The sequence below is a fragment of the Topomyia yanbarensis genome, chromosome 2, assembly GCF_030247195.1.
Source record: "Topomyia yanbarensis strain Yona2022 chromosome 2, ASM3024719v1, whole genome shotgun sequence".
Taxonomy (NCBI): domain Eukaryota; kingdom Metazoa; phylum Arthropoda; class Insecta; order Diptera; family Culicidae; genus Topomyia; species Topomyia yanbarensis.
Window position 1 is genome coordinate 54,720,911 of NC_080671.1, and position 13,079 is coordinate 54,733,989.

Consider the following 13,079-nt stretch of genomic DNA (forward strand, 5'->3'; position numbering starts at 1 on the left):
CTGGACTAAGCTAGCGCCGGATTGACGCTAGCTCCATAGAACGTTTTATGTTTTTGTTGAATAAGTATATGTTCAAAAATACGCAAAAGATTATTTGCTTCTCTTATTGTTTTCATGTACAATAATCCTGGAAATTAACCCTGACCCTTTAAAGAAAGCTTCCTGAAATGTATCGTGATTGGATAATCCCATATATTTGTTCAAGTCAAATGCCGTTCAAATTGTTAAATTTGAAGAATAATCAAAATTTTACCTAAAATGTTACAGCAAGTTCCACTCGTCAGTAACTGACACCAACTTGCTGCCAGTTAGACGATGTATCCAAACTAACACCAAATTGGCGCCACTTAGACACTCCAAAACAATTCATACAACATATGTGAACGTCTAAAGCCTGGTACTGAGTGATGTCTCGGTTAGCCAAGCACGGAATCTACGGGTCGCTTACGAGTATAATACGGAAACGATCGCAAATTAGTTCATCCATTTTTTTTCCTTTAGTGAAAAATATTGTTACATTACAGCATGCATTTTCAGAGTTGTAGAAAAGTTATAAATTTTGGTGACGACGAATCGCTACGATATACGTCTTTTCAGGAGAATTAATAAAATGTTTATAAAACATATTTCATCACGTCAAATACATTTACAAATAAATCATATAAAATCATTTAAAATTGCTTTTTGATTCATATGCTTAAAAAAATTGGAAAAGCGTTGGGAGTACTAATTACTAATATGCTATTCTTTTTTTTCAGGAAAATTCATCAGAGATACTCCAGGAAAACAAATTCTGGCCGATGGGGTAAGTTAAAAGCGCTTTTTTCAACCGATTCCTAATAATAGACTAAAGTGTAACACCGCGTCACGATTCGAGTCTATGACGCTGTAATTGAGCACAATCGGGCGCTTTCCATAACCATAGCGCAGATCCCACTTGTCAGAACTAGTCATGAGTTTTGAAGTTAATATTTTCGAAGTTTTTTACGCCAAAGATACAGTATATTTTCTTTCAATAAGTTTATGGATGATTCTGAAAAAATCATCGATATTGAATTCCTGCAAATCAGCTTTTATTATCCGTATAGATATTGCTTTCGTGTTACTAACGGAACTCTTGTAAGCGATTAACGAAGATCGATCTATCACTAGCCGCTACAACAGTTCTCCATAGCATCGTAGATCAAGTTCATTGGGCTTTGTTATGTGCAGGAATTCCAACCGATTCAGCTACCGGCAATGATTAAGCTATCTAATCCATCAATTTACCATAAAGGGCCAAGCAATCATAGGCGCTTCCTTCCCATCGTTGTGCCACCTACCAGCTGGCTGGATGATGAATGATCAGAGTGAGCGTTACTTCACTATCGATGGTATCGCACGAACGAAAACGGCTTCTTCCCATTCGCGCAGTCAGAGGCCATTTTCTGCGGTGCTTAGCGAAACCTTCATCGCACGGTAACAAGTGAGATTCCTTCATGGTGGCGCGTTCTCATGCACTGTAGGTTAGCAAGCGGCATACATTCAAATTCGGCATGGACTGCCGTTACCGCCTCGCCACTTCGTTCGAGGTTGTTTCGGTTGTTTCCTAATTGAGCCGCAACATCCCAACAGCGCAGTGTGATAACCTTCTACGGATGGCCGAGTGAGTTCGAACTTGAGACAGCTGACCCAAGGTGGTTTGCAATATTTGTTTTTTGTTTGGTTTGGTATTGTTATTGTTCGCTGGTCTGCGCGTCAGTCGTGATGCAGTTTATCCTATGGCGGGCACTTTCTTTCCTCCGTGGCTAACAGTGAAAAGCTAACTCCTTCATTCGTGGGTTAGTCTGCAGACATCGCTAATAGTTATGAATCAACGACCCATGGAACGCGTTGTTGGTGGTTGGTGCAAGGTACATGTGTGTGTGTCCGTCCTAAAATGAAGTCGCGAGCTTTAATATTTGTCTCTCTCTATCTCTCGCCATTCAAATTTTTTGTGCGGCTCGAGCCGTGAGTCATTAGAAGCCATTTCACGTGGCATAGTGGAGGAATTCTCTTTTGGGTACGTACCTGTTTGCAATGATTGGTAGGGCGGCTCCAATTATTGAAATAATCGCAATCTTGAAAAAATTAACCACTGTGTACAGGTATTTCAATTTCTGTGGAATTTTACCAAGCAAATTATTGGTGCTATGGTTCCTTGGTAGATTAGGAACCTTCTACATTGACGTCCTGTACTAGTAAGCCAGGGAATTGCCAACAACCACCCTATTCCACGTCTGATTCCACTACGGAAATCCCAAATGTTAATTTCGGTCCGTTTTTTGACGAATTTAACTGAAAAGAAAGTCGCAAAATATGTGTCATTGGTTGGTTATTCATTAGTGGTCTACGGTATGCTAACGACTCATATTGCGTGCATGTCTCGGCGCACACCAATGTTTGACTGTGTTATTTTTTTTTTCATTGGCACCTAGGAACTTGTATTACCTACTTATCAGCTGCTGTCAAAAATTGTACACAAACCCAATCAATCAGGGATATTATTTGCTAATTCTGGAACCCGGTCGTGCTTGAAGGTAACACAGGTTGTACTCTCACACTGCCTTCTGTAATAACCTTTGCCGGGATCAGCTAAGCATCAGTACAACAGTTATGTACCGCTAGGGAATCGAGAACCAGTATCAACTGGCGGGTTTCCATTAATTAACATACTTTTTTGATCATTTAACACTGCTGTAACAGTGGTTTTCACCGAGTTCAGAATAGAAACCGTCGATGTGTGGGGGTATAGTAAGGGGGAAAGGGTTGATTTTTAGTAAACAGTCGTTACACGCTTGTCGGTAGCCAACGAACGACCGTAATTTATGATCCGGTCATAATTCAAGCAAATGAGCAACATCGTTCATCAGGCAGCCGGCTGATACCCAGATGCATTTGCCGTCGGCTCGTGCTAAATTCTTTGCTTCTCGGTGCCTAGTTCGGTATTCTGACGAGATGTGTGCGCGATATTATGCCGGTAAACAAGCTAATGAGTCGAAACTTGTGCTCTATACCTGCTGAGCGGCGGCCACTAGGCAGTAACTGTTGCTGGACGAGCATTGTTGAGTTTATAGTCCTTTTCCTACTCCTACGCAGGGAAAAAGTTATTTAAGTGAAATTTATGCAAACAAATTCCGATTGTTGATGTTGATTAAAAAAAATCGAAACACACTTAAGAATCAGTAAGCGTGTTCGCAATTTAATAAAAAATTTACGTACCCATCCAATGGTTTGTTTCTTCTACAGAATTAATCTACGTCAGTTCATTAAACTTCCGTCTACCGTAGGGCAAGGTTCATCGAAGCTATTATCAGCTACGGGCCAGTTTTGCATAGACCCCTGGTATTGCTATAGTGGTTTGCGATCGAAAGCTAATATTGTGTGCAGCGGCTGGTGTTTGTGCAGCTCTCAACCGAGCAGAACCAGTCGCATAATATTGTAGCGCATTGCCGATGTGATAAGAGATATTTTCTCCCGGTTGGGGTGTAGCGGCGATGTACAGTGGAATTTCTGTTGGACAAAACTCTGCAATTTTGATTAACGATTCTTACAGCTTTGATTTTAGAGTTTAGTTTACCTTACTTGGATATGTCTCCGCAAGGAAACGAATCCTTTGCAGTTTTCGTGAATAAAAATATCTTGAAACAAAAATTAAAGTGATCCGTACATGACACGACCACGGTGACATTAAAAATGTAGCATTTTAAAGAGTATGAATTTTGATCCATCAACACTATCGATTAATGGCTTAACAAATGAAATTATTTAATAAAGGTACAAACCCAGTTGAGTCCGCCTGTGCTTTCGAAATACCTACTGAAGCATGTTGTCAGATGCCTTAGTGATAAAAATGCGTCACGTATATCAGGGATGCCACATTGAAATCTGTATTTCTGCCAGAAAATCTTTTTACCATCTGTGATGACTAAAACAGGACAAAAAATCTGTGATAAATTTCCAAAAAATCTGTGAAAAATAACAATTTTTCCAATAATTTGTGAAAATCTGTAAAATTTTTATCAAAATGCCAAAAATCTGTCATCTGTGAAAAGGAACCTGTGATCAAAAATTGTAAAAAAATCTGTGACATTACAGAAAAATCTGTGAATATTGTAACCCTGACGTAAATCCGAAGTATAAACGTGTGCCAATAGTATCGTTACCATACGTACGTACAAACTGCCACAAGCATTTTGGCATGGCGATTCTCCCCGTATCGTTAGCCCAATGCACACACAAATAAAAATAATTTAATTTGTGCCAATGCAAACCCACAAGCAGCGCACCAAGTTGCGCCCTGCAGCGTTGAATTCAATCCAAAACCCACCCATTTTGCAAATCATTGTGTGAACACGATTCGCACCTGGTACTGACACCGGATAATCGCGTACACGGCTCAACTGTGTGCGAGTTAATACCACCACGGCCGAAAATCCATAGCGTCTAATGAGTATTGTACCATTCGGACGCTATAGCCATGATGTTGCTCGTTTGGCATGCGAGCAACAAATTATTCAAACAAACACGCGGGCACCTTTATTTATAACCTCTTTGATGAATAGTAATTTTCCCTTTTTTCGTGGACTAGTTTTCTTGCACATAATATTTGAGTTAGCCGTTTCTGAATCGACTGGTGTATAAATGATTAATATCTAGTAATAGTGTAGTTATAAGCGTGCAAGCCTTACATAGTTTCGTTACAAAGGAAATATTTTAGATTTTAGAATGACACCTAGCCCCAGATTGTGGAATAAGACATTTTTAACGTCAAAAGAAAAATCAGGGAAATCAGTTGCAGGTGTTTAAAGTTGCCGAATTGTGCATTATTACTCCAATTCGCCATTTTGTTTGATCCTATTTTCAATACTGAAACTATAACTTGAAAGAAAGCTGAATGCGGTTTACCAAAACGATCATTTATTATGCTAAAAACTTCAAGAAACTGATTTCGACACAAAACTCGTGGACCAGTTTTACCCTAACTATTCGATAAATCTAAGAAAGGCCAGGGAATACAGAATCACACGAAACGAACGAATCCTTTTTACCCTCATTCTTCCTATTACTCAAGTTTAGAGTTAAACCTGGCTCTCCATCTAAGAATCTATTTGAATGCAGCTGATCAAAAGTAGTTTCTCTGTTGTAAAATGTCCAGGGAATCGATAACTGGTAGTTAGAATGACCGCATGAACTGCATGAACCTGTATGCAATCTTTCTTTTTCCTAAAGGAAAAAATAGATGTTTATTTTGCGCTTAAGGGCACAAAACCTAACCTAAAGAAGTAGGATTTGAATATTTCGTGCGCCACTCGTCAGTAGCTGACATCAACTTGCTGTCAGTTAGACGATATATCTAAGCAAACACCAAATTGGCATCAGTTAAGCATTAAATCCAAACAGTTCACACAACATGGGTGAACGCCTAAAGCAGCTGGCTGGTACCGAGTCTAACTGATGCCAATTTAGTGTTTGTTTGGGTATATCGTCTAACTGATAGCAAGTTTGTGTCAGTTACTGACGAGTGGAGCACGAAACATTCAAATCCTACTTCTTTCTTTAGGAACCTGTTTTCCCCAAGTATTTTCATAACTAAAGTTTGCAGTTAAATTTGAATGCGGAGGATCAAATGTAGTGCCGCTTGTGTAAAGAAGTCCAGATTTTTTATCAACCGCATTCAGCCTAAGAAGAGCCAGAGCTAGCTACATACTGGAATTATAGGAAGCAGTGGTGTTAGAAGCGTTATTCATTCAAATTTATATTCTTTCAATTTTTGCCCGCACTGAGTGCCTATTACCGACGCCAGAGAGATAACACCACTATCGGAGAAATACTACTTTGCATCAGCCATATTCAGCCTTCTTCCGCGATGTCGAGCAATGTTAAACTGAAAGTGTGAGTTATTGAAAAAATAAGGGTAAAGTGGTTTAAAATGTCTCTTGCGGTCATTTTGACTGAGTGCATTTGATTCCTTGGGCTTGTTTATATAAGAAATGCCAACATTGATTAGTCGCATCGAGTGGGATTGTTTTACTATTAATCGATCAACTGAAAAAAATACATGATTGGGCTGATCCATTTAGCAACCCATACTGAGGACTGTGATGAGGAAGCCCGTGCTCGTTCTTCCATGAAATATGAAACTTCAATTTCCAATAAAATTTTCAATATTAAACAATCTTCCTTTTTTAATCGATTGATGGCTAAACAAATAACAGGGGCCGGGGCTGTTCGAACCTACCTAAGCAAATCGCCCTTTTAGGTAGATAGATGTGAAAGAATTTATCGGCCATAGGTTCTAATTGTTAGTTTGAAACCTCATCTACATTTTGGTGCCATTCAATTTCATTTGCACCACTCCATGACAGCGCTAGGCGACGATTTGCGGAACTCTACGTTTTTCCATCCTTTTAAAATGTAGGGTTAAATCGAATCTCACTACGGGGCAATTCAGACCGTTAATTTTTTTACAGTAGAATTATGTTTACCTATGAAATATTTATTGGAGAAACTGCTTAAGAAAAAAAAATGCGTTACAAAAACCTAACCTGGTTAGTAACAGCTGTCGATTTGCGCATCATGTATTTTCTTTGCTGTGGCGCATGTAATCGTGTGCGTAGTCACAAGCCGCTGAGCGGTGGTTGATGAAATAGAGGGTCCGAATAGTCCCGTACGCTCACTTCGCACAAAAGTGGTGGACGCCTTGAAAATTTCTGTGTTTTCACCCAAACAACCCTCTGTTCTATAAAATGGAGTCTCAAACTTTCCAAAACAATCCGCTGTTATTATTTTCAATTTTATTTGTTGCTTTAGTCACGGGTTTACCATGCTGCTGAATACGCTCTTCGGAATTTGGTTGTTATAAAATACTAATGCTTCAAAACCTGTGATAATAATAAAAACCAATCAGTGCTTTCTTGTGATCAGATGATATTACCTTTGAGCCAACTATCAAGAATCGCTATATATTAGCTTTGCAAGATTTTGAAAACAAATCAAAACTGAAACTACGCTACTATTACTCAATCTCTTCACCCACTTAACAAATCCACGCTTCTCAGTACGCGCAAATCAAATCGAGTCCGCTTCACGTATATTCGAAATAGGAAACGTGTGTGTAGTCTCATTACCATGCGTTCCTATAAATGGCCGAAAAAACACCTTCAACACAATGCATACACCAGCATAAGTGTTCAACTCAATCCAAACCTGCCCTACTAACATTTTCTTTCCACCCACACTGCTAATCATTGTGTGTACACGACTCGAACTTATCGCATTTCCATCTTCGTGTGTACAAAATTTCAACTCGAGGTTTAACTGTGTGCGGCTTGCATAGAAATTCCATAGCCTCTACCGCGTACTGTACTGTCCGGACGATATAGTCGTGATGTTGCTCATTTGGAATGCAGGCATCGATTGACTCAAACGGACACGCGGCATCTCTATTTATAATCTCGTAGTATTTTATTGAGTCCCTAGTCGCTATCGAATGCATGGAAGTTTTCACGTTTTCCGATATCTATTCATTTTTAGGGGTTTTTCAACACTGTACTATTGAAATACATAAACTATATAGCAATTCGAATTATTTAATTAAATTAATCAATTCGAATTGTTTGGCAGTAAAAAGACGGGAATCCATCAATAAATTGCGTCGCAAATACGTGACATCGTTTGATTTTAGATTTTAGAATGACACTAAGCCCCATATAGTTCAGTAAGACATTTTCAATGTCAAACGTTTGCCACCAAGTGAAATCATGATAATGATACGCGATATCAAAAAAAAGAATATCCTGACCCAGGAGATTCGACTAACTTTTATCATGATATGTACTCATGATAAAAGTTAATCAATCGTTTTCCATAGTCGTTACTTTGTCAAATATTTAGAGGCAATCATTGAGTTGTTTAGTTAGGGCAGCTGACCCAATAGTTGCGATAGCAGGAATAGTTGTGATAGTGATGAAAATTGGTTGTTTTTTATCCTTTAAATAACGTTAAGGGAAAAATATCAGTTTAAAAATTTCATATTTCTAATTTTACTTAGAATACCACAAGAATTTGTGCTGTAATAGTATCAAATATCTGCATAAAATGCTTTTTCTTTGCGGACTACATAACGACGGTAGCGCGCTAACCATTTCGCTAGCAGGAGTAGTTTTTTTTCTATGCGTATAACTAAGTGAAAACTAAACCGATCGTGTATATTTTTACATATACTTTTTACTAAGAAGTTAAACCGTACTTTCCTATATCAAACAGTATTGTTTTGACTATTCTTTCGCACAAAACGTATATTACAACTATTGGGCCAGGGTAACCTAACATGTCGGTATAGTTGTAATAGTAGAGCCAGTTGTTTTTCTAAGTCCATAACTAAGTGAAAACATAACCCACCATGCGTATTTTTACATATGCATTCTAATACTAAGTTAAACTGTACTTTTCAATATCAAAAGGTATAGTTTAGACTATTTTTTCGCATAAAACGTGTATTACAACTATTGGGCCAATACGGTCATGTCGGTATAGTTGTAATAGTAATAGCTTTGTTTTTCTAACTGCAAAGCTAAGTAAAAACAAAACGCAACATGAATATGTATACATATGCATAAAATAAGTTAAACTGCAGTTTCCAGTATCAAAAAAAATAGCTTTGTCTATTTGTTCTCATAAAAACGTATAGCACGACTATTGGGTCAAACCAGCCTGCCATGTTGGTATAGTTGTGTTACCTGTTGCATTAGTTGTACTACCATTTCCGTTCATCCCAAACTGGTACGGATAGATGTTTTCTTCTTTGTTTCTTCTCTCTCAGTCCAGCTACCACTGATATGATAGTTGTGTTTCATTCTATTCTCTACATACATAGTTTGGGAATATGTAACATCTTTTTTACATTCAATAGATTGGGGTCATTTTAACGAGGTTGACAATTTCAAAGTGACAATAAATAACGAAAATTACGTTCGATGGAAAAATAGAAATAAGTACGCAAGTAGCCAGTTGTTAAATTGATTATTCGTAATTGTAATTGTCGTTTATTATTTTTACTCTTTATGATTTTTAACCAACAACACAAAAACATCTTTAACCTTTAAAACCCAAAAATCAAATTTGTTACAATTGTTTCAGAAATCTGTTATTCATCGTTACGGGACCATATAATACTTTGACATCCAAACGGCAACCCACGGCCCCACGAAAACCTGTTCAGGAATGTCCGTTTCGGGGTCAAATCATGAATTTTGATACCCATATTGCTAGTATCCCATTGAAATGTACAAATGGTATTCCAATACCGGATCATTCCTCCGAAACATCCGAAATCCCGACAACCAGATGAATTCATCCGGTTCATTTTCACAGAGTCTAAAAGAAGATGGGTTCCTGAATCCAAAACAGCAAAAAGAGTCAAAATGGGTTAGAAAATGCCGCAGTTATGAGCAGTTCAGTTTTTGAGTACCCGGGTGCCGTTGTCGGCCTGTTACGGGGTAAAAAATCTAGAAGCCCTGCTCAGGGCCCCGTTTTCCACATCATCAAATTTTATTCCCTAAAACGCTAAGCTTGGGGATGTTTTAAGATGTCACTAAATACCAATCCCCAGCTTGGAGAAGAGCACTGGAATTTCATGGATTGAAATATGAAAAGATACCCGGGTATCCTGTCGAACACATTACTGTAAAACCAAAAACTGAAAATACATTAATAATTGTTTATACTATTTATACTAATATACTATTAGAATTCGATAATGTTTAATGTTCGAATCATTATATTCGTTAAAATGGTACGAAATAACCCATGTGGATGAGCGAAAACATATATTACAACTATAGGAACATAGACTTCCAACTATAGGAACACTATCACAACTATTGGGTCTTACACAGCGTTTCCTTTTTTAAACATTTTGCAAAAAGTAGAGGTTTAACTTACATGTATGGATTTTTTTAGCTGTAGAATTGAAAAATCTTTCAAATAAATACAAATACATACCATATATAAGTAAATTTGAGTTAGTTTACTTTTAAAATTGCTTATGCGTTGGCATAGTTCATCCACTATTGGGTCATCTCCCCTACTTTCAGTACTTTCAGAACGAAATGAATTGGACAATTGAACTCCTCGTCAGTAGCTAATAGCTGACTGGGCCGCTAAGTAGATACTAAATCCAAAAAATGACATTAAAACCAAACTCTGAAACACAAAACATCAGACTTAAATTTAAGTTGATTTATGAATTAATTGCATAGATTTGGCTCCTTTAGGGAGTATAACCCACATTGTCACATTGACGTGATAGCCACAAAAGTTTCGATTCAATTTTGTCCTCGTCAGTGGAAAACAGAACTTCTATACCACCGGGATATCGGTCCCGACTAGTCGTTTGAACTTAAGTTGTGTGTTGTTTTCTGTATCTTCCTAGCGACCCAGTCATCTGTTAGGTACTGACGAGGAGAATCCGGAACACAAAACATCAGACTTAACTTTAAGTTGGTTTATGCACTAATTGAAGAAATTCGGGGATCCAAGTTAGTTGATCTATGAACGTGGTCAAAACTTCTTCGCCGATTACAGTGATAATCTGCGGCTGCAGAACCTTTTAACGTTCCTTCCGGACGTGAAAGCTTCTTTTCAGATTAGTCAAAGAGGAGAATGTCGAGTTACAGCGGATGGATTGAATGGCCACAAACGTCTTCTTCTTTATCTCGCGGAGAATTTATATAAATTTTTTATATATAAATATATATAAATCAAGACAGAAAGACCACGCAAAAGGCTGTCTTGAAAAGCTTATCGCAAGGTCAAAGTTTAAACGAAATATCCAATGAATTGGAAGATTTATTTTCCTTTACTCCTTCACAAGTAACTCTTATGAAGACAAAAGCTAACGACATTATCACACCACCGCGTTTTGGAATTATCCAGCAGTTTTATTTAATTTATTTTAACCCAAATGAGATTGATAACACGGTGCTACAAAATAAAAAAAAAGAATGTATTTTTAAAGTGGTCTATTAAATGTAGTAGATCTCGTCAAATACAACACAAAACCACGTTTGATCAATTTACTATACCCTCAAAATCTTGATTTATAGCAAAAAAACATTTTTCAGGAATTTCAGCATGAAAAGTTTTTCAGCGCGGTCATTTTTCAACAGATTTGAAATTTTCGAAGTGTTTTAGAAAGAAGAAGAAATGACCTTTCCAACGGTATGCTGTTTTGTAGTTTTTTAAAGTACTAAGCGGTTTTGGGACAACAATATGAAAGTACCCATTATTTTGCGATATTTACATGAAAAATATGAAAATTGCTCTATATTTTTATTAGGAAGAGTCTTTGTTTAAATAGAAATTTAAGGTGAAAATTTAATTCCGCATCTAACGACTCATTTATGATCGAAATTGGTTGAAAAATAGCAGAGTTATTAATTTTTTTTCAAATTGGAAGCTTACTCGCATGAACTTTTTGCGGGACAGTCTCATATAAAATTCTCAAAAAATATTTTTTTGCTCAATTACGTATACAAGTATGTGTGTGAACTTGAAATTGGAAAAAAATACCGGAAGATATAATTATAGCATCTTATAGTGCAAGACAATACCTCACTAACCCCTTAAGAGTTCATGCGAGCAAGTTTCTAATTAAAAAAAAAGTAACTCAGCCATTTTTTAACCGATTTTGATGATAGATAGGTCGTTGGATGAAAAATTGAATGCTCTTTAAAATTTTATTAAAACGAAGAAGCTTCTTCCGAAGAATGTTGAGTAATTTTCATAATTATGGATGTCTTCATATTGTTGACCCAAAGCCACAAAAGAACATAACATAGCATACCGTTAAAAAGTTCATTTCTTCTTCATTCCAGAACACCCAAAAATTTAAAATCGATTGAAAATTGACCGCGTAGATATATTTGCAATGCCGAAAGTCCCGAAAAATAGTTTTTTTTCCATAAATCAAGATTTTTAGGGTATACAACATTTTTCAAGCATGGTCTTGTGTTGCATTTGGCGAGATCTACAACCTATACTAGGTCACACTTTCTCAGCATGTCCAATCCGCGAAAAATTTACAATTTCTCGTACTTCGCACAAAAACAGTAAAGAACAAAAATGCCTGCTTCATCAGGTGACTTTCCACTAAACATCATTAAGCGTGTTCTACCGATTCAAAATAGAAACACATCTCAATCTATACAAAGATATTCTATCTCGGTCACTCCATCCTATAATTGCACGCCACTTTAAACTTATGGGGCAGGTAGTTCGTCAAAACTATTGATTACTACGACGCCTCCAATCTCATATTCAAACAACGCGTCATTTGCTCCATGCGATCTAGGTAGGATTATAGAAGAGAAGCTAAAATTTTTGCAGCAATTAATGTTTCAATTGACTACTGCACTGCTAATATATATCTCCATGTTTGAAACATTTCAAACTGGGTGAGAATTTGCAAACAAAATTGTAAAGATTTTAAAGTTCAATGATGACTTTAAATAATCATTTATATTTATTTAATTAATATACTCGTCCGCGAAATCGTGCGTTGTTGTTGAATTCGGTGGAGGAATCGCAATAGCGGTAAATCGCAGAATCGAACATCGCGTGTTGTCCTCTTTTGAGACCGAGGTGATCGGGAGTTTGGGTATTGAAGTTGAAACCGATCTAGGTATCAGTTTTATTGCTGCAGCGTATTTGTTTTTCCAATTTGCTGGCCAGCAAACTTATTTCATGAAAGGAGAGCTGTTCGTTTGTAAGGTATTCATCAACAATTGATTGGGTGACCGTAAAAACACACTTTCCTGTGGTGATACTAGCATCTCTCCTAGAGGTAGGTCACTTTCCAGTGATAATACTAGCATCTCTGCTATAGGTAAAAGCCTTCGAATCATTTGCAGTTGACTACAACGAAGCTTAAATATTTCCAATAATAACCTGTACAAATGGAATATTTCTACTAAATAAGCAAAAATACAATTCATTGTGCTTGGCGACCAAGCAAAATGTAACAAATATATATATAAAATGTTTATATCCTCTTATAA

The 13,079-nt window shown here is 37.1% G+C and overlaps 1 protein-coding gene across 27 annotated transcripts in view; it reads left to right on the plus strand.

Annotated features, from left to right (window-relative positions):
• LOC131685168 (phosphatidylinositol 4-phosphate 5-kinase type-1 alpha) overlaps positions 1-13,079 on the plus strand; it is a 207,268-nt gene that overhangs the window by 13,538 nt on the left and 180,651 nt on the right. For all 27 annotated transcript variants that reach the window (XM_058968678.1, XM_058968689.1, XM_058968676.1 and 24 more), the window contains exon 3: positions 759-805. In XM_058968678.1, the coding sequence (XP_058824661.1) occupies positions 759-805 (47 nt within the window). The remainder of the gene's footprint in view (positions 1-758; positions 806-13,079) is intronic.